Source organism: Mobula hypostoma, chromosome 19 (assembly GCF_963921235.1).
Source record: "Mobula hypostoma chromosome 19, sMobHyp1.1, whole genome shotgun sequence".
Taxonomy (NCBI): domain Eukaryota; kingdom Metazoa; phylum Chordata; class Chondrichthyes; order Myliobatiformes; family Myliobatidae; genus Mobula; species Mobula hypostoma.
In genome coordinates, this window is record NC_086115.1 from 15262995 (window position 1) to 15285922 (window position 22928).

General features: G+C 45.2%; 1 protein-coding gene across 2 annotated transcripts in view; it reads right to left on the bottom strand.

Moving 5' to 3' along the window:
* Nucleotides 1-21952, bottom strand: part of LOC134358846 (lysyl oxidase homolog 4-like) — a 116979-nt gene extending 95027 nt beyond the window's left edge. For both annotated transcript variants that reach the window (XM_063071405.1, XM_063071406.1), the window contains exons 1-3: nt 21838-21952; nt 14712-15032; nt 8130-8308 (exon numbers count right to left, since the gene is read on the bottom strand). In XM_063071405.1, the coding sequence (XP_062927475.1) occupies nt 8130-8308; nt 14712-15012 (480 nt within the window). In that variant the 5' untranslated portion in view covers nt 15013-15032; nt 21838-21952. The remainder of the gene's footprint in view (nt 1-8129; nt 8309-14711; nt 15033-21837) is intronic.
* Nucleotides 21953-22928: the final 976 nt, after the last annotated feature.

Here is a 22928-nt window from a genome sequence, read left to right on the forward strand (position 1 = left end):
GAGAACTGAGTGAGGGGAATGGGACTGATGGGTTAGTTCGCATTAAACAATCGAACCAGAGCCTCTGATTTGTTTTGTTTCGCCACAGCAGTACAGTGCAACAAGTAAAATATATTATACATTACAGTAAAAGAAAAAGGAAAGGTACGTCGCATCCGGAGTTTCTCCGGTTAGCGGACAATTTCCCTCCACGCCTCTCCGACATGGTGGGGAACCGAGTACGAGGCAAGTTACGGCAGTGGTTTGCCATTGCCTTCTGCCGGGTGAGTTTCCAAAGAGATCACCAGCTCGTAACCCAGCAGGGATGGAAAGCGTGCAGGGGAGCCGGCTGGATTCGAACTCGGGACCCTTCGATCAGAAGTCCGGCACTGATGCCACTACGCCACCAGCCGGGTCACAATAAGAAATATGTATTTTAAAAAATTAAATAAGTTTGCAAAATAGAGAAGTAGTGTTCTTGGGTTCATGGACCGTTCTGAAATCTGACGGTGGAGGGGAAGAAGCTGTTCCTGAAGCCCTGAGTGTTCATCTTTGGGCTCCTGGATCTCCATCTTGATGCTAGTAATGATTAGAGGACATGCTCTGGGTGGGGAGGACATGAGGATGGATGCCTTCTTTTTGAGGCAATGTTCTCTGAAGATGTCATCGATGTGGGCAAGCTGGTTAGTGCGCGTGACGGCTGAATCTGCAACCCTCTGCAACCTTTTCCAGTCCTGTACAAATGTGATGCAACCAGTCAGAATGCTCTCCATGGTACATCCGTAGAAACTTGCTAATGTTCAGCGACTCTATTAACTTGATGGGCTGAATGGCCCACTTCTATGAGATGAAAAATATGATGTGATGAAGCCCAGGCCAATAGCTATGCATCGCTCAGACTCCGCATGCCTGCCCATGAACAGACTGGCTATGGAAACTTCCCTGAGGCAGTGTTTCCTACACTGTAACCAGGGCTCTGCTCCATTGAATGGAAGGGTCACGTAGGCTGCGGTGCTATTGCAAAGCCTGTCTAACATTCTCTGTTTTGGAATTGTTGACCCTGACCTGTTGTCATGGAGACGGTGCAGTTCTGACCCTGTACACAGAATGTGCAGAGTGACTGATGCTGACATCTCTGGAGACTAGCAAACGGTGGTCAGCCAGCTGTATCTCTCTGACCCAAATGTCATCCTCGGTATTTGATAGGACATCCTTAGTGCTTCGTGTGGCAGGGGAGGCTAAGAGAGCTGAACGTTTAACTGGCCTCTAGTGTTTAGAGAGAGAACGTTGGAGTGTAGAATTGCAGTACACATTGAGTCTCAAAGCTCAGAAACAGGCCTTTCGGCCCAGCTCATTCATGCTGACCAAGATGCCCATCTGAGCCCATTGCCAGGAAAATGGAGACACAAGAGATTCTGCAGATGTTGGAAGTCTGGAGCAACACACAAAATGCTGGAGGAGCTCAGCGGATCAAACAGCATCTACGGATTGCTGAAGGGGATCAGTCTGAAACCCCCATTGTTCAATTCCCTCCGCAGGTGCTGTCTGGCCTGCTGAGTTCCTCCAGCATTTTGTGCGTTGCGCCCATTCGCCTGTGTTTGCTCCCTATACCCTTTAAAATTTTCTTATCCATGGACCTGTCCAAGTGTCTTTCACATGTTGTTAAATGTGGCAGCTCATTCCACATACACACCACCCTCTACCTGTCCCTCTGCTCCTCTTTAAACCTTGTCTCTCAAACCCATGCCTTCTGGTTTTTGATTCCCTTTCTCTTGGCCTACCCTTATCTTATTTAGAGATACAGCACAGAACGGGCCCTTCTGGCCCAAAGTGCCTGCGCCACCTAGCAACTCACCTAATGACAGGACAATTTACAATCTTACTAACTATTTTAAGAGAGCAGGATTTCCTCAGCTTTACATTGACACCACAAGACAGCTGTCTGATAGAGTGGCAACCCTTCTGTAGCACATTGGGGCAGTGCTCCAGACCAGTGGTCCCCAACCTCCGGGCCGCGGACCAATACCGGGCCACGAAGCATGCAGGGGTGCTGCGGTAGCCGGGACGCACCCAATACATCTTTAAGAAAAAAAGCCGAAATAATTAATTAGGTGCCACCCGGATGAGGATGAGGGAGTTCAGGGACCAGGTGAGATCCTCGGAAATGTGGACACCAAGGAATTTGAAGCTTGATACATGCTCCACTACAGCTCCGTTGATGTAGATGGGGACGTGAGTGTGGCTCCTAGCATGCCTGAAGTCCACAATGATCTCCTTGGTCTTCTGGGTGTTAAGGGCCAGGTTGTTGTCGGCTCACCACGCAGCCAGGTCCCGGACCTCATCCCTGTAGGCTGAATCGTCATCCCCTCTGATCAGGCCAACCACCGTGGTGTCATCTGTGAACTTGAACCCTTTCCAAAGCCTCCATACCCTTCCTGTAACGTGGTGACCAGGACTACCTGAAATACTCCAGTGCAGCCTAACCAAAGCTTTTTCACATTTGCAGTATGACTTCCTGACCCTTATACTCAACATCCCGACTAGTGAGAGGGAACATGCCTCCTTTAGTATCCTATGTGTGTGGCCACCCTCAGGGAGCAAAAAGAGTTAGAGACCAGGCTGGAGTCCTGGCTGTGTTGATTAATGCAGAAGATGCACTTCACTGAATATTTCAATGTACACGTGATAAATAAACTTAAAACTTTATTTCCTGCGGAGCATCAAGAAAGCTCACCTCTGTCCCAGGATACTGATGAACTTTTACCGCTGTACCATTGAGAGCATACTCACCAACTGCATCTCAGTGTGGTATGGCAATTGTCCCGTATCGGACCGCAAAGCACTCCAGTATGTGGTGAAAACTGCCCAGCGGATTATCGACACCCAATTGCCCACCATTGAGAACATCTACCATAAACGCTGCCTGGGCAGGGCGAAAAGCATTATCAAGGATGCATCTTACCCTAACCATGGACTTTTTACTCTCCTCCCATCCGGTAGGCGCTACACTCCCGCACCAGCAGGCACAGGAAGAGCTTCTTCCCTGAGGCTGTGACCCTGCTGAACCTCACATCACGGTGCTAAGCAGTATTGCACCCGTATTGTACTGTCTCAGTACTTTTATATTTGTGTGCTGTAGCACTTACTTCTTATTCGCAGTTATTTTGTAAATAACATTATTCTTTGCATTTCTGGTTAGATGCTAACTGCATTTCATTGGCTTTGTATCTGTACTCGGCACAATGACAATAAAGTTGAATCTAATCTAATCTAATCTAAGAAGACATTTACCAAGGTGCTGGCTGGATTAGAGGATATAAGCTGTAAGGAAAGGCTGGATAAACGTGGGCTGTTTCTTTTTTTCTAGAATACTAGAAGCTAAGGGGAGACCTGATAGAAGTTTAGAAAATTATGAGAGGCAGTGATAGGGTAGACAGGGGGCTTTACCCATGTTAGAATTTTCAGATACTGGACTACATGCATTTGAGGTGAGAGGGTAAGTATAAAGGATGTGTGGGGCAAGATTTTTTTTACACCGAGAGCACTGGGTGCCTCGAGCAAGTTGCCAGGGATGGTGGTGGAGGCAGATATCAAAGTAGTGTTTAAAAGGCTGTTAGATAGGCACATATTTATATATGCAGGGAATAGTAGGATATGGACCATGTGCAGGCAGAAGGAATTTAGTTTCATTTAAAGATTTGCTTTATTTGTCTTATGGACATTGAAACATGCAATGAAATCTGTCTTGTGCATCAAATCAAATCATCAAGGATTGTACAGGGCTTCCGGCGCCAATGTAGCACACCCATAACTCAGCAACCTTCACTCGAACATCTTTAGAGTGCGGGGGGAAACCGGAGAACCCAAAGGGTCACAGGGAGATTGTACAAACTCCTTACAGACAGCAGCGGGAATCGAACACTGACCTTAAAACTGATGCTAACCGCTACACTAGCGTGGCACTGTGTTTGGCATGGACATTGTAGGCCAAAGGGCCGGTTTCTGTTCAACATCCCAAATTCCATCACACTGCTGTTTGTGGGAGCCTGATGCCACAAGATGGCTGCCAGATCTCCTAGCAACCACACACCAGGCTCCAAGTATCCTGAGGTTGTGAGAGGCGCTACAGAAACACAAGACTTTCTAAGGCAAAGCTCAGATTCCTTCCTCCCTCAGTGGCGTGAGTTTGACACTGCTTACTGAGGTCTCTGTGGATATGCGAAGTGCAGGAATGTGCAGACGTCAGAGAGAGCTGGGAGTTCCTGCTGCCCTTATCTGAGGGTAATATCACCACTCAGACGTCAGTTTTTCCAGCTGCCCTGCGTGCATTCCAGCCCCCTTCCCCTCATTATCCTGAATGAATGGGGCTGCTGTTCCTCGAGTTCAGCCCCGATTAGTCACACAGTGTGGACAAATTCCCTGCCACTCATGTCCATCCTCGGTTTATCCCAGCATTTCACAAGGTCACTTGCCAGTCTGTGTTCCCAAATGATCACTAGGAGGCCTGTCTCAACAAGCACTTGCGTTTGCTTGAACACAAGGCGTTTGCCAGGACATTTGACATTGAAACACTTAAGGAGATGTTACATCTGGAATTGTTACTGCACAGCAGGAGTTCATCTGGTCACAGACTCGTACAGTGAAGAACCAGGACCTTCAGCCCATCATGTACCGTGCTGACCTTTTGTCATAAACACCAATCGCAGTTTCCTGCATTAAGATAACTTCCTTATAGGCATCCGTTAGTCTTGTGAGATCATGGATTTGCACCTTGGAAGGTTTCCAGGGAGCAAGCCTGAGCATGATTGTATGGAAGACCGGCAGTTACCCATGCTGCAAGTCTCCCCTCTCCACGCCACCGATGTTGTGCAAGGGCAGGGCACTAGGGCCAATACAGCTTGGCACCAGCGTCGTCGCAGAGCAATGTGTGGTTAAGGGCCTTGCTCAAGCTGAAGCTCGAACCAGCGACCTTCATATCACTAGACCGACACCTTAACCATTTGGCCACGCGCCAACACCTTTCTAACTTCCTTCAATGCCTTGTCTGTTTAAGTGTCTACATTTGGCATCATGTTTAGCACAGACACTGTGGGCTGAAGGGCCTGATCCTGTGCTGTACTATGTTCTACAGTAACTGGAGTCAAAGAGCACAGAAGCAGGCCCTTGGCCCATCTACAAACGTGTAGTTCATGCCAACCTGATCTTCTGCCAAGTCCCATCTACCGACACCTGGACCATGTCCCTCCAAACCCGTCCATGTATTTATCCAAACTTCTCTTAGATGCTAAAATTGAACCTGAATCCAGCACCTCCACACCTGCACCACCCTCTGAGTGAAGAACTGATTGTATCTGAATCCAATATTTCCTCTGACAGTGATTTCCTAATTTCCCAATGATTTTAACCATTATCTGCTAACAAAAACTTACCTCTCAGGTCTTTTTTTTTACCCCCTTTTCTCTCACCTTAAATGTCTTCCCTCTTGTTTTTGATTTTTTGGGATCAGTGGGATAAAGATTCCGACTATCTGTCATATGCTTCTTATCATTTTATTTACCCGCCATCTTCACTCCAGGAAAATCAATCCAAATTGGTTCCTGTTCCTGACAATGTCCTAATGAACCTCCTTGGCACTTTCTCCATCACAACCACATCTTTCTATCTGCAGTTCATGGAGACAGATAGCTGAGGGCTTTGCACAGGCTGACTACCTGCCAATCTTCCAGGGGTATATTCATGCCCAGGTATCCCTGGAGAAAAACCATGCAGTGTCCATGGACACCATAGACATGAGGGCACCGCCTGGGGCAAATGTCATCTAGATAGGGTGGGAAACGTTCTAGTTAGATCATAAGACGAGGATCAAAATTAACTCATTCAACCCTTTGAGCCTGCTCCACCGTTCGATTATTTCTGATATTTTTTACCTCTCAGTCAAGAACCGATCAATCTTCACTTTAAATGCACCAAATAACTTGGCATCCATAACCATCTGTGGCAATGAATTGTACAGATTCACCACCCTCTGATCTAAAAGGATTGTATTCTGAAGTTGTGCCCTCTAGTCCTATTTGACTCTGTCATTATTGGAAATATCCTCTCCACGTAATCTCCGTGTTAGCTTTCCAATATTCAGGATGTTTCAATGAGATTCCCACCCCCCCCCTTATTCTTCTAAACTCCATTGAGTACAAGTCCAGAGCCATCAAACGGTCCTCATAAGTTAACCCCTTCATTCCCAAGATTATTTTTGTCAACGACTTCTGGAGCCTCTCCAATGCCAGCACATTCTTTCTTTCATACAGGGCCCAAAACTACTCACAATACTCCAAGTGCGGGTCTGACCAATGCCATAAGACCACAAGATATAGGAGCAGAATTAGGCCATTTGGCCCGTTGAGTCTATTCTGCTATTTCATCATGGCTAATCCAATTTTCCTCTCAGCCCAAATTCCTGCCTTCTCCCTGTATCCCTTCATGTGCTGACCAATCAAACATGCCTTATAAAGCCTCAGCATCACATCCTTGTTTTTACATTCTAGTCCTCTCAGAATGAAAACTAACATTGGTACAATGTCATATGATTGATTTTGTAGTATTTATGGATAATATTGCAGAATTACCATGTTCAGTTCTGGTCACCTCACTACAGGAAGGATGTGGATACTACAGAGAGGGTGCAGAGGAGATTTACAAGGATGTTGCCTGGTTTGGAGAGCATGCCTTATGAGAATAGGTTGAGTGAACTTGGCCTTTTATCCTTGGAGTTACGGAGGATCAGATCTGATAGAGGTGTATAAGATGATGAGAAGCACTGATCGTGTGGATAGCCAGAGGCTTTTTCCCAGGGCTGAACTGGCTATCATGAGGGGACATAGTTTTAAGGTGCTTGGAAGTAGGTACAAGGGGGATGTCAGAGGACAGTTTTTCACACAGAGAGTGGTTGATGTGTGGAACGCACTGCCAGCAAAGGCGGTAGAGGTGGATACAATAGGGTCTTTTAAGAGACTCTTAGATGGGTACATGGAGCTTAGAAAAATAGAGGGTTATGTGGTAGGGTAATTCTAGGCAGCTTCTAGAGTAGGTTACATGGTCGGCACAACACTGTGGGCTGAAGGGCTTCTAATGTGCTGTAGATTTTCTATGTTTCTAATTGTAAGGCTGTAATACACATACGGAACGGAAAGTAAAAAGGCTGAGTGCCTGGCAACCTTCGTGGAGTTCAACACTTGTGCCCAGGTATCCCTGGTAAAAGAAAACAGGGTTATCATGGAGGCTCCAGGATCATTAGGAACCACAGGCAATAAACTGCAGCTTAGATGAGGATGGGGTCACTTTGATTAAGTTTCTGTTATTTATTGTTTGTCTCTGGTGTTTTTGTTGTATGTTGTCGTAATATAGAAGTTGAAGTAAGTGTACTTCTGTGAGGAAAGGATACATTGCACCCTAGATGAGGATGGAAATATTCCAATTTTGTTGGTGTCAGATACTGAGATGTTTATGATGACTTGTTGTGGTATTGTAATGAAATGGACAATGCGGTAGCCTAGTGGTAGCGTAATGTTATTACAGCGCTAGCAACCCAGCATGTTCCCGATGCTGTCTGTAAGGAGCTTGTACGTTCTCCCCGTGACCGGGTGGGTTTCCTCTGGGTGCCCTGCTTTCCCCACATTCCAGAGACGTACGGGTTAGTAGGTCACATGGGTGTAATTGGGCAGTACGGACTTGCCGGGCTGGAAGCCACTGTTATCGTGACAGATTTCTAAATAAAATGATTTTTGTTTAAGAAGAGGCCACGCCGTGCTAAATCACATGGCATTGGTCAGGCTGGATTTGGAGACCGTGTGCAACTTTGACCCCATATTTAAAAAAGGGTGTTCTGGTATTAGAGAGGTTCCAGAGGAGGTTCACAAGAATTATCCTGGGAAGTGAAGGGTTAATGTATGAGGGGCGTTTGATGACTCTGGATCTGTACTCGCAGGATTTCATAAGACTGAGGGGGATCTCATTGAAGCAGCAAGCAATCACAACATCCATGGAACGCTGGGTCGACCAGTCACCGCTGGACCAGCCTCTGAGGGCGAGAAGTCGGCCTGGAGCGACCCAACAAGGCAGGGAAAAGGACAGGGCTGGAGTGGTTTGTAACTTACCTGCAGGTTGGGATCCTGAAAGGTCTCCCTGTTCTCGAAGCCAGCCCGCCTCTTCTCTGTGCAGACCACCCCCACGTCCTCAGAGTGCTTACAGTCATGGACACCCCAGCCGTTGGAGCTACAGGCAGCGACTGTTGTCTCCTCACCTCGGCAGCTGACGTTATCGAGCCAGATGGGGCCTGTGGACAGACGGGACGTCACTGGTGATCAAACCATCGGGGGGGGGGCACAAATGAACCTCACCCCACTACCTCACAGTCCCTCACACAAAGACAGTGGTGGGATAGACCAGGGAGTGCTGTGGATCAGGTTCAGGGCACCTCGCTGTGCAGCAGTGATGGTCACCAGGGAAGGGCAGTGCCTCCTGTGCCAGTAGGTAAAATGTCCTGTACACCTGAGGCCATGCAAAACAATACATGGTACTGTGTTATTCAAAGTACTGTGTTATTTAGCGTGCTGTTTTGCACGGAGCACTGTAACAGAAGATAGAAGAACTAGTGGAGAACTTTGTTCTTACCCCAGTCCTTCTCCAGCAATACTGAGCAACAGGAGAATCAGCTGTGCTGCCGTCCCAGTCAACCCCATCAACGGTGTGGCTGAGCAGGACCGAGCCCCACGGTCCAGCCCCAGCTCCACCACGGCTCGCCAGGGCTGGAGAGACAGTGGCTGGGGGGTGGGAGGTGGGATCTGAATGGAGAGGAAGGTGGCGCATGGAACCAGGTGAGAGAGGTGGGGAGGGTAGTGGGGGTGCAGGTGACGGGAGTGGAGGGGGTTGAGTGAGGGAAAGAAACAGGGTGATGGGGTTGGCTTGGAAAGAGGGGCAGAAAGCCGGGCTCGAAGAGGCAGATGCTAAATGGTTTTCACCAGGGGCTACGTGTTGATATAAAGTCTTTTATTCCACAAAATGAGACAGAGCAGGCATCATACTGTCCCTTTCAGAGGAAGAGCCCTGCTCGACCCAACATCACATGACATTTTATACACTAAAGATCAAAGGACAATTCTACAGTTACAATGCATCTACAATGCTTCCTGTGAATTACATATAACTTTCACACCTCCTTCGTTGCACTCACACTCCAGGCAAAGTTAATCACAATGGCTGGTCCTTCAATCAACTGCTCTAGGAACCCTTCAAGATGCTCTACCTGGCAATAGCTCACCATGGCTGACCTATTTTCCCGCTCAACCCCAATCTTCTGCCTTCTCCCCATAGCCTATCAATCTCTGATTTTATTATACCCAATGACTTGGCCTCCACCGCCATCTGTAGCAACAGAGTCCACAGATTCGCCATCCTCTGGCTAAAGAAATTCACCCTCTTCTCCGTCTAAAGGGATGTCCTTGTACTCTGAGGACTCCCCTACTATAGCAAACATTCCCTCTCCATCCTCTCTATCTACACCTTTCAATATTCAATAGGTTTCAATTAAATCTCTCCCTTCTTCTAAATTCCAGGCCCACAACCATCAAATGCTGCTCATATCTTAACTCTTTAATTCCCAAGATCATTCTCATAAACCTCCTCTGGACCCTCTCCAATGCCAGCACATCTTTTCTTAGGTAAAGGACCAATGCTGCTCAGGATACTCCAGTCGCATTCTGTCCAATGTCTTACAGAGCCTCAGAATGAAGCCTTTGTTATCTGGATCAACTTTCATCTTCAACATCTTAATTGCCTTTTTTTAATTTTCTCCGTTGATCGGAGGCTGTGAATTGGTTGGTTTTAACTTTTCTGTGCCCTATTTGGGCAGAAAAGTTTACTTTCGATTTCTTAATATGGCTGCTAAACTTTCTTTTTAACTGCGTCATTTCTTTCTTTTCCCAGGGGATTCTGGGTGGTTACTTCCCTTTTGTCATCTTACGTATTTCCTGTGCGGCCTTAAATTTTGTAGTTTTTTTTTAAATTTTATTCTGTTTTGCTTTTTATAATCATTTTATGTTAATAATCCTATTATTTTTGTTGCTGTGTCTATTCATGAGTTTGAGGTTTATTGTGGTTTTTTTTTAATATATACTTTCCGGCTTTTGTTCTGTTCTGTGTGTATTTTAATTGAGTTAACTTTTTTTTACTTATTTTTTTACTGTTTTACAATTAGCTGATCCTTTTCATATTTATACCTTTTTTTTTAGGGAGCGTATACCGGAAGTCATGGGGGTAGTTTTAGCGCTTGCTTCTTTCTGGCGGGTCTGCTTTAGATTTCGCCTTGGGGTCTTGGGGTGGGGGGTGGTGGGAGGGGCTTCACGTTTTAGTTTGTTTCTCTTTGGGCTATATACATTATTGAAGTATTGGTTGCGTCCTTTTCCCCGGTATCTTTTGTATGTTCTGTTTCCTCTCCGGGTTTGTGGGTCGCGCCTATTGTCAATCCTCCTTGTTATGGGTTGACTTTAGGATTTATGGAGTCTATTATTAATTTTGTCTCCTGGAATACTAATGGTCTTAATCATCCTATTAAAAGGAAAAAAGTTTTTAAAGTGTTCCGGAGACTTAAAGCACAAATTTTATTTTTACAAGAGACCCATGTACGGAGGGGGGACAGACTACGTTTTTTCAAATTCTGGAAGGGACAACAATTTCATTCGAACTCCAATGCTAAGATTCGAGGCGTCTCTATTTTTATAGACTCCTCAGTTACTTTTATACAACAGGATATTATCTCTGATCCGAATGGTAGATTTTTATTGGTTAGTGGTTTACTATTTAATAAAAAAGTAGTTTTGGTTAATGTTTATGCTCCTAATATGGATTGTCCGGAATTTTATAAATCATTGTTTGATCAGTTTCCGAATTTGAACGAGTTTTCATTGATTTGGGGCGGAGATCTTAATACCTGTTTATCTCCAGCTTTGGACCGTTCGGCTCCTTTACGGACTTTACCTAATAAATCTGCAAATTTGATTAATTTTTTCCTTTCTGATTCTGGGTCGACGGACATTTGGCGTTTTCGGCATCCTCAGGAAAAAGATTTTTCCTTCTTTTCACATGTTCATCATTCCTATTCAAGAATTGATTATTTTTTCATTGATTCTCGTCTCATTCCTTCAGTGATTAAATGTGATTATGATTCTATAACCATTTCGGATCATGCTCCACTTAAGCTTTCTATTAAAATTATGGCCAATATACCAAACAATAGACAATGGCGTTTTAATTCGCTGTTGCTTCAGGACTCGGACTTTGTTAATTTTATGAATGAACAGATTGAGCTTTTTTTTTACAATTAACCATACAGAAGATATTTCGGTTAACACTCTTTGGGACACTTTTAAAGCCTATATTCGGGGTCAGATTATTTCGTATTCCGTTGCTTTGAGGAAGAAACAGAAGCAGGAGGAGATGGCAATTGTGGACAAGATTAAAGAAATTGATAAGAAATATGTTATGGCTCCTTCTGAGGAGCTATACAAACAAAGAACTGAACTTCAAATGGAACACAGTTTACTACTCTCGTCCTCGATTGTAAACCAATTAAAGAAAACAAGAAGTGATTTTTATGTTCACAGTGATAAAATTGGCAAGCTGCTGGCTAATCAATTGAAATCTAATTATGTTAAATCTCAAATCAATCAGATTTATAACCAAATGATCGATTGATATTGGATCATGTGGGGATTAATCAAACCTTTTGTGATTTTTATTCTTCTTTATATCAATCAGAGTCTCCTCGAGATTCTAAATATATGAATGATTTTTTAGATAAGTTAGACTTCCCTCAGATTTCACAGGATATGTCTTCTTTATTAGATACTTCCATTACAATGGATGAGATTAAGAATGTTATTTTTTCTATGAATCTGGGGAAAGCTCCTGGCCCTGATGGGTTTACCGTTGAATTTTATAAATGTTTTGCTTCTTTATTGATTCCTTGGCTCTATAAGGTTTTTGAGGCTTCTTTGAAACTTGGTAAACTTCCGGAATCTTTTAATAGAGCATCAATTTCTTTAATACTAAAGAAGGATAAAGACCCTGCTCAATGTGCATCTTATAGACCAATATCTTTATTAAATGTTGATTCTAAAGTTTTTTCTAAGTTATTAGCAAATAGACTAGAAAAAGTACTTCCTTCTATTATTTCGGAAGACCAAACGGGTTTTATTAAAGGTCGTTACTCTTTTTATAATATTCGTACATTGTTAAATATCGTTTATACTCCCTCACAAAATGTTCCTGAGTGTGTTATTTCTTTAGATGCCGAGAAAGCTTTTGATAGAGTAGAATGGCCTTATTTATTTAAGGTGCTTGAAATGTTTAATTTTAGCTTGAAATTTATATCCTGGATTAAACTGTTATATCACTCCCCTGTAGCCTCGGTTCGTACTAACTCCTTAAACTCACCTTTTTTTCCTCTCTTTCGTGGTACTCGACAAGGCTGTCCTCTTAGTCCCCTATTATTTGATATTGCATTAGAACCTCTTGCAATTGCTATTCGAGAATCTTCAAATATTACTGGGATAACTCGGGGATTAAAGTCCCATAAATTATCACTCTATGCTGATGATTTACTTTTATATATTTCTAATCCTGAGAGATCCATTCCTGCTGTTTTAGAGTTATTAGCACAATTTGGTCTTTTCTCAGGTTATAAATTAAATCTTAGTAAGAGTGAACTTTTTCCGATTAATAAACATCTTCCCTTATATTATAAATTTCCATTTAAATTGATTAATAATTACTTTTCATATCTTGGGATTAAAATTACTTGTAAACATAAAGATTTATTTAAGACTAACTTTTTACCATTAATAGACCATATTACTCAACTTTCATCTAAATGGTTTCCCTTATATTTAACTTTGATTGGTCGTATTAATGCAGTTAAGATGTTTTTTTTGCCAAAATTTTTATATGTGTTTCAGGCATTACCAATTTTCGTTCCTAAATCTTTTTTTGATAAAGTTGACTCTAAAATTTCTTCATTTATTTGGCAGAATAAGAATCCGAGACTGGGTAAAATACATTTACAGAAAGCTAAGAGAGATGGAGGTTTAGCATTACCTAACTTTAGATTTTATTATTGGGCTATTAATATTCGACATATGAAATTTTGGTTACTTGACCGGGACATACTATCTATTCCTAAATGGGTAGCATTGGAATTACAATCTGTTCAGGGTTATACACTTGGTTCTATTTTAGGTTCCTCTCTTCCTTTTGATTCGAAACGCCTTAAGCAGGTCTCTAACCCGATAGTTAAATATGCTTTGCGCATTTGGTTTCAATTCAGAAAATTTTTTGATCTTAATCAATTCGGGTTAGCGATTCCTATTTTAGGTAACATATTTTTTCCTCCCTCTTTTACGGATCGCGCTTTTCAAACTTGGAAGACTAAGGGTATTTTACGGTTTTTGGATTTATTTTTAGATGGTTCCCTTATGTCTTTTGAACAATTATCTAATAAATATAACTTATCAAGAATACATTTTTTTTAGATATTTACAAGTTAGAAATTTCCTAAGTACTATACTTTCTTCCTTTCCAATGCTTCCTTCTATATATATTTTAGATTCGATAATTAACCTTAATCCATGTCAGAAAGGTGCATCGGCTATGATTTATAATATTATTATGAAACTTAGGAAAGCTCCATTTGATAAGATTAGGGTAGATTGGGAACAGGAATTGGGGCTTACCATTTCTGTGGATGATTGGGGGCAGATTTTACAATTAGTTAATACTTCCTCTATTTGTGCTAAACATTCCCTAATTCAATTTAAAGTGGTTCATAGAGCACATATGTCCAAAGATAAGTTAGCGCGTTTTTACTCGCATATTAATCCTTTCTGTGATAGATGTTCGGGGCAGATAGCCTCTTTAACTCATATGTTTTGGTCTTGCCCTACTTTGGAAACTTTTTGGAGAGATATTTTCAATATTATTTCTAAGGTATTAAATATAGATATCTCTCCTCACCCTATTACTGCTATCTTTGGACTACCTAAAATTTCTAGTAATCTTTCCCCTTCAGCCCGTAGAATGATTGCATTTCTTACTTTAATGGCGAAAAGATGTATTTTACAACATTGGAAAGAGCTTAATGCTCCAACTACCTTTTTTTGGTTTTCTCAGACGATTTTATGTTTGAATCTGGAGAAAATTAGAAGTAACCTTTATGATTCTTCATTTAAATTTGAACAGATTTGGGGACCTTTTATTCGATATTTTCATTTAATGTAATATTTACCCTTCTTGTTTTTTTTTCACTGTTTTAATGGAGGTCGGGATTGAGGACGTGATTTTAAGTTTAACTCTGTTTGGTTTCAAGTTAGCCCATTGCTTTGCTTTGCTTTTAGTTAGTTGCACGGTGGGTTTTTTTTTGGGGTTTTTTTTTTCTTTTTTTTCCATTGATATATATAAAATCTAGTATACTATTATGTTATCTTGGTTTCTTATGCTTAAATTACATTGTTTGTAGTATTTTCTTTTTGGTATTGTTATCTTTTGGAATTTTATTATACTTTAACATTGTATTAATGTTTATATGGCTTACCTTTTTTGTATACTTACTCAATAAAAAGATTTAAAAAGAAAGAAAGAATGAAGCCTTTGTTTTAATGGTGGTGATGGAGGTGGGAGGGTTTTACCTGTCCCTTGTCCGTACTTGGCACTGTGAGCCCAGTTCAGCGCTCCTTCGTAACCCAGCTGCCTGCAAACCACGGTGGCGGAGTGTATGTTGAAGTCGTCGTCGCACACCGTGCCCCACTGCCCCTGGTAGAAGACCTCCAGACGGCCCTCGTGGTGCGTGCGCTTCTCCCCGGCCAGCCGGAGTTGCACCGGCACCGATCCCACCGCTTCTCCTGAGGGAGCCACGCCGCTGCAGGGGACGGGCGAGCTGCACAGGAGCAGTAACGCAGCCAGGAGCAGGCTCTGAGGAGCACCCTCCATCGCAGCAAAGCACTTCTAACCTGGAAGAGCAAAACAGGGAAATGACAGCCAGTTGCACCGGACCATCGACTGAAGCCAATGCTATCTGCATCCAGATTGTAAACGCACAAACTTCTGTAAAAACTCAGCAAGTCAGGCAGCATCTATGGAGGGACATAAGCAGTCGGCATTTCAGACCTCCTCAGCATCAAGGTCATCTCCAAGAGGTAACAACACACATAAAACTTGCTGGTGAACGCAGCAGGCCAGGCAGCACCTCTAGGAAGAGGTACAGTCAACGTTTCCGGTTGAGACCCTTCGTCAGGACCTGGCCTGAAACGTCGACTGTACCTCTTCCTAGAGGTGCTGCCTGGCCTGCTGCGTTCACCAGTAATTTTTATGTGTGTTGCTTGAAATTCCAGCATCTGCAGATTTCCTCGTGTTTGCATCTTCAAGAGGTGACGGCTCAAGAAGGTAGCATCCAACGTGAAGAACCCTCATTATCCAGGACATCCCCTCTTCTCAATACTACCATCCTCAAGCAAGTACAGGAGCCTGAAGACACACACTCACAACTTAATAACAGTTTCTTCCCCTCTCCCACCAGATTTCTGAACAGTCTATGAACTTGTGAAAACTCTTTTGTACCCTACTTATATATTTATATTTTTATTGTAACTTATAGTAATTTGTTATTGTCATAGAAAAGAATAGCACAGAAACAGGCCTGTTGGCCCATCTAGTTTGTGCTGAGCCCTTTAACCTGCCTACTCCCATCAACCTGCATCCGGTCCACAGCCCTCCATATCCCGACCATCCTTGTAACTATCCAAACTTCTCAGTAAACATTGAAATCGAGCTTGCACGCACCACTTGCACTGGCAGCTCATTCCGCACTCTCACCACCCTTCGAAGAATTTTCCCTTCGTGCTCCCCTTAAACTTTTCACCTTTCACCCTTAGAAATGAGTCAGTCCCAAGCGTGCAGGACATGGATTGAGGGGCGGAGGATGTTTGAGTGATTGTGGTCTGTTGGACAGGAAGTCAAGGATCCAGTTGCAGAGGGAGATGTTGATTCCCAGGGTCCAGAGTTCGGTGATGAATAACAGTATTGAAAGCAGAGTTGTAGTGAATAAACAACAGACTGGGGTAGGTGCCTTTACTGTCCAAATGCCCCAGAGATGAGTATAGGGCCAGGCAGACGGAGCTAGACAACAATTAGGTTTATTTGTCATATGTGCTTCAGAACATACAGCAAAATGCATCATTTTGCATCAAATCAAACCGGTGTGAATTGTGTTAGGCAGCCCACAGTGCTGTCACGCTTCTGGTGACAACACAGCGTGCATACTACTCACTAACCCCAACCACATGTCTTTGGAATGTAGGAGGAAACCGGAGCACGAGGAGGAAATCCACATGGTCACGGGAAAATGTTCAAGCTCTTTGCAGACAGCAGCAGGAACTGACCCCCGATCGTACAGCTGGAGCTGGAAAGAGTTAGAGGTCTGGCACCAGACTCCCACAGCTGGCCACCCAAGAGACCCAATAAAGGGAGGAACAAGGATTCCAGATTGTTCAGTATCATTTCCAATACTCGAGTATAAAGGAGAACGCACTATTTTTAGTCCTGGGTCCAGTGCAGCCCAGAAAAAAGGACAGTGAGATTCGAGAGGCCACCCGCTGGTCAGAGTTGACCACGAAGGGTGCTTCTGAGCTGTCTATGTTTAGATGCAGGCCAGGGCAGTACAACATGGAGAGCAAGTCGTTACCCACGCAGCAGGGTCTCCCTCTCCACGGGCCTGAGGAATACTAAAGAACGGCTGAGACCGATACAGCTCGACACCAGAAGAATCACAGGAGTTACCAGTCAGACTGACTTAGGGACTTCATCTTCGTATTTTTCCTCGGGGGTTTATGCCTGAAGCCTTCCCCATGAATGGGTATGGCCACAAGGAGGTGGAGGTTGAGATCAGAGTTTTTCTTCTCCAATAATAGTAAAAAAGCACGATAAATATTAATACATAAGAGACTGATTGTACGTCCATAAAGTGACGCAAGGCACAGAGTGTCTGTATGTGCCTCTGACAGGAAATGATAAAGCAGAGGTGGTGGGAATTGTGGAGGGGTGGGTCAGTGGGTGGAGGTGTTGATCAGCCTTACTGTTTGGGGAAGGTAACTGTTTTTGAGTCTGGTGGTCCTGGCGTGGATGCTACGTAGCCTCCTCCCCGGTGGGAGTGGGACAAACAGTCCATGAGCATGGTGGGTGGGATCCTTCATGATGTTGCTGGCCCTATTCCCCACACCTTTCTGTGTAGAGGCCCTTGATGGCAGGCAGGCTGGTACTGGTGCTGCGCGCGGCAGTTTTGATTACCCGTTGCAGAGCATTCCAGTACCAGGCAGTGAAGCAGCGTGTTAGGATACTCCCTACTGCAGATATGTAGGCGTGGTCAAACTGAGTGACAATGCACATTACAGGTGAATAACCATCAAACAACAATAATTCACAGGTTCTGGGGAAAGACCAGGGTGAATGTGACTGACAGATTCAGTACAGTGAGCTGGCAGAGGCTCAATGGGCTGAATGGCCTCCCACTGCACTATCTGGATGAAGTATATGATTTCTCCTCGTGTGCAGTGTTGGGAGTCACAGTATCAACCCAGACCCCTGCTGATGTGGGGGAGACCAGCAATGGAAGGGCTGGGTGCTGTTGAAGGAGTCGGTTGTGCCCATGGTGACAGAACTCACAACAGGAGGGGTATGGCTGCACAGGAGGGGGTGAAGTGCGGTTTCTCTGATGCCGGTTTAATCCTGACCTACAGCGCTGTCTGTGTGGAGTTTGCATGTCCTCCATTTAGTATCCACCGGGTGCTCCAGTTTCTCCCCGCCCCAAGTATGTGCAAGTCAGTGTGTTAGCTGATAAACACCAAGAGTTTCCACAGATGCTGGAACCCTTGAGCACCACACACACAAAATGCTGGAAAAACTCAGCAGGTCAGGCAGCACCTGTGGAGGGGAATAAGCAGTCAACTTTTTGGGCCGAGACCCTTAATCGGGACTGGAAAGAAAGGGGGCAGAGGCCGGAATAAGAAGATGGGGGGAGGGGAGGAGTACAAGCTGGCAGGTGACAGGTGAGACCAGGTGGTTGGCAGGGAGAGGGAGGACAAAGTAAGAGGCCGGCAGGTGATAGGTGAGCCCAGAGAAAGACCAGGAAACAGCTCATATCAAAGTTATTTATTCAAATATTTAGCAGCTTGAATGTGCAACCATCTCGCCACCAATGGGATCCTACCGTATCCTAGATTTACTATATTCCCTGGGGCATCGACCTTTAGAAGAACATAAAAGAGACCATTCGGTCCCTCAATCCTGTCCCTCATTAACCAGCTGGCCATCCACAGGCAGATCATCCCATACACAAGTCCATCGCGGTAGTAAACAGAAAGCAGAATGCGGAGTATTCCGCTCCTCCACATTCAGATTGGAGCAGCAGCAGCTCATATTCCATCTGGGGAGCTCGTACTCCCCTTTCCCCCAAGAAATTTACCAATGACTGGTTGAATCAGACCCTCACCGCCACCGAGGACATCATTAAAGACCCTCACCAGGCAGGACATTTCTTCTCATCATTATCATCAGGGAGGAGGCACAGGAACCCGAAGACCCACACTCAACATTTTAAAGACAGCTTCTGCATACAGACATCTGAATGGTCTGTGAACCCATGAACAGTATCTCATAATCCCTCTTGTGCACTATATATTTATTTCTGTAACTATATGCTATAATTTTTTTTGATGTATTTCACTGTACTGCTGCTGCAAAACAACAAATTTCATGACATATGTCGGTGATAATAAGCCTGGCTCTGAATTAGGCCGAAGAGTCTCATTCCATGCTGTATGACTCTACGACTCTGAATATCAATTCAAAAGGCAGCGGTGTCTTCCAGCACAGTGGAGTGTGGGTGCAGCAGTGGATCAGTCAAGATCAGACAACAGACAAAATTATGAGGGGTATACACAGTGTAAATGCAAGCAGACTTTATCCACTGATGTTGGGTGAGACTGGAACCAGAGATCATAGGTTAAGAGTGAAAGATGAAATATTTAAGGGGAACCTGAGGGAGAATTTCTTCGCTCAGAGGGTGTTGAGAATGTGGAACAAGCTGCCAGTAGAAGTGGCGGGCAGTTCAATGGAACTAGGCAGAATGATAGTTCAGCACAGACTAGATGGGCTGAAGGGCCTTTTTCAGTGCTGCAGTGCTCTATGACTCTATATAGTTCCCGAGGCTTTTAATTCATTTCCCCACAAAAGATTCTTTTAGGAATACCACCAGCAAATGCTTAGGTGCTCAATCCTTGTCGCAGTCTGACTGGCACCTTGCCAACACTTGCAGGAAGTTCTTCAAAGGCATAGCAATGAGCTGGGCTCTGGTGCCCGACCACATGGCACCAGGCTGTGTCTGAGCATTCCTACAGCTCAGCCTAGCCGCTTGCCTCTGCCTGGTGTAATGGCTCACTTGTTTAGTCTGAGGCCAGTGAGTGGATGAGACCAGCCAATCACTGGCATTCAAGATCAACTCCCATCCTAACTTCATGGGAAGTTATGTTCAAGTTGCAAAAGACAATGGCGAGGCCAAATTTGAAGTATTGTGTGCAACTATGCTCACCTGCCTACAGGAAAGGGAACACAGAACATTTACAAAGCTGTTGTCGGAACTTGAGGACCTGAGTTATAGGGAAAGATTGAATAGGTTAGGACTTTATTCCTTGGAGCGTAGGAGAAAGAGGGGAGATTTGATAGAGGTTTAGGAGGGGTATAGATAGGGTAACTGAGGTCGGGTGAGACTAAAACTAGAGGCATTGATTAAGGGTGAAGTGTGAAATGTTTAAGGGGAACCTGAGGGGAACTTCTTCACTCAGAGGGTGGAATGAGTTGCCAGTTGAAGTGGTGGATGCGGGTTCAGTTGCAACATTGAAGTTTGGACAGGTACGTGGGTGGGAGGGCTACGGAGAGCAGTGGTCCTGGTGCAGCTCGATGGGACGAGGCAGAATAATAGTTTGGCGTGGACTAGATGGGCCAAAAGGCCTGTTTCTGTGCCTCTAGGACTCTACATAGTTAAACCCTCCATTCCAGACTCCCTAGTCACATAAAACCGAGCCCCTCCTAGGATTCACTCCTGTGTCTCCACCATAGGACCCTGCCTCTGACCATGGACCTGCACCGGGGGGTCAGACTGGAGCTTCTGCCCAAACATCGGGCACTTGCAAATGGCCCAGCACAGAGGAACACAGCGAGCAGGAGGTTCAGTACTCTCGGGGAGAGAGGGCAGCAACAGTTCACCAGACAAGCTTCCGCGACGTCGGGGCTGCCACTCAGGACTCGGCAGGCGAGGGTTGCATTCTCCCGAGTTTAAAAGAATGAGAGATGATCTCACTGAAGCAAGCAAATCCCTCCAGGGCTCGGCTGGCTGGGAGCAGGGGAGGATGTTTCCCGCTGGGTGGTGACTGTAGGACCAGGGGTCACGGTCTTAGTGTAAACGGGACAAATCTGCTCGTGGGTTAGGGGCAAGAGTGGTGAACGTTTGAAACTCTCTACCCAAGAGAGAGTTCAGAATACGTGTTGATAGATTTCCCGATATTAGGAGAATCAAAAAACCCACTAATTTTACAGGTGTAACAGCAAGCATTCTATCCACAGGCATCACGCTCTGTGTGGCAACTGCTTTGCCCGTGACCGCAGGGACCTCCAGAGAGTCGTGGATACAGCACAACTTCACGGCCCCAGGAAAGCATCCAGCATAACCAAAGACCCCATCCGACCTGGTCCTCACCTCTCCCCCTCCCACTGGGCTACGAAAGCCACCGCGCTCAAGGGCAGCTTCTACCCCGTTGTCATAAGGCTCTTAGACGGACCCCGCATACCTAAAAAGGATCATCGTGGCCCTGGCACCGTCTGCACTGCACCTCCTCAATAACTAACACCTTATTCTGCATTCTGCCTTCTCGCTACAGTCTTATGCATGGAAAGGTCTGTCTTGAGGGTGACCATCTTATTGAATGGAGGAGTAGGATGGAGGGGCCGAATGGCATCTTTCATACCCTTCTGAAGATCGACGCCTCAAGGGATGGTGGCACATTTCGGGCACAGAAGGACCCCGTTTAGCCCAGCAGTTGGATTATGTAAAATCAAGCTGATAAACTCGGGAATCCCCTCCCCAGATCCGCACTGTTCTCTTCTAATCTTACTTTGCCCAGCCTACTTCACCTGATCCGTGAGGCAGGAGGGGTCGGTAACCGAGGAATAGTGGCTGGGAGATCTGCGGGGGGGGGGAGGGGGGTCCTCGACTGCCTCCTGCCCAGAGGAAGCGAAAGGAGTGAACGTGAAAAGGGAAGGGGTGAGAGTGAGACAGGGGATAAATGATTGTGGAGCGGGAGGGGACAAAGGGGACGAGAGAATGAGGAAGATAGAGTTAGGCAAAGTTGGAGAAACAAAGGGGAGCGGCGGGACGTGAGAGAGGAGAGAGTATATTAAAAAGGGTCATCGAGGTGGGGATAATTCGGAGAGGGGCGGGGGACATTTAAGGACTAAAGGGCTTCCAGGATGCAGCGGTCACCGGCTGACACAGTACGCTCGGGGGCTAGTTTCCGGGCTGGGTAGCCGAGGTTCACTGGAATCAAACTGCCGGAGAAGTTTCAATAACCAAATGACTGAGTTTAAAACTTCTCCCGGGAGTACGGGTACCAGACCAGAGATAAACCTGGGACAAACACACACACACACAAATTTCACAGTGTACGGGTATGAAAAGGGATATTAGTTTGAAAGCGAACTGGTACTTACTCAAAGATGACCCGAGTGAATTTGAGTTCAGAATCCGAACAGTAGCTTCAGTGGACGCGGGTATCCGTGACAGATCGGGACTCTCCCTGCGCGATTCACACGCTGAGCGCATCCGCGAACGCTTTGACTTTATATTCCTACCACGTGATGTTACATCCTGCCCCCCCCCCCCGCACACCCCCTCCCCACCTTCCCTACCCTAATGACTGAGCAGAGAGAAAGATATTCACGCGCGCGTTTGGGAGTGCGTGTCAGACGTGTGAATGGCACTATTCAGTAGGAGAATGTGTGAGTGAGTGTGTAAACATTCCGATAGTGAATGAGTGTGTGAATATTCACTGGGGAAAAGTGTGGATAGTCAGTGTGTGTGAGAGAGCATTATATAAGGGGAGAAAAGTGTGCGTGTGGATGGATGTGTGTGTGTGTGTGTGTGTGTGTGTGTGTGTGTGTGTTGGGATAGATGGGTGTGTGTGTGTGAGTGTGTATGTTGGGATAGATGGGTGTGTGTGTGTTGAGGTAGATGGGTGTGTGTGTGTGAGTGTGTATGTTGGGATAGATGGGTGTATGTGTGTGGATTTATGTATGTATGTATGTTTGTGTGTGTGTATGTGTGTGTGTGTGTGTGTGTGTGTGGATGTGTGTGTGTGTGTGTGTGTGTGTGTGTGTTGGGATAGATGGGTGTGTGTGTGTTGAGGTAGATGGGTGTGTGTGTGTGAGTGTGTATGTTGGGATAGATGGGTGTATGTGTGTGGATGTATGTATGTATGTATGTTTGTGTGTGTGTGTGTGTGCGTGTGTGCATTGGGATAGATGGGTGGGTGTGTGTTGGGGTAGATTGGTGAGTGTGTGAGTGTGTGTTGGGGTAGATGGGCGGGTGAGTGTGTGTGTGTCTGTCTGTTGGGGTAGATTGGTGAGTGTGTGAGTGTGTGTTGGGATAGATGGGTGGGTCTGTGTGTGTGTGTGTGTGTGTGTGTGTGTGTGTGTGTGTGAGTGTGTGTGCATGGGCGTGTGTTGGGGTAGATGGGTGTGTGTGTGTGTGTGTGCGCGCATGGGAGTGTGTTGGGGTAGATGGGTGGGTCTGTGTGTGTGTG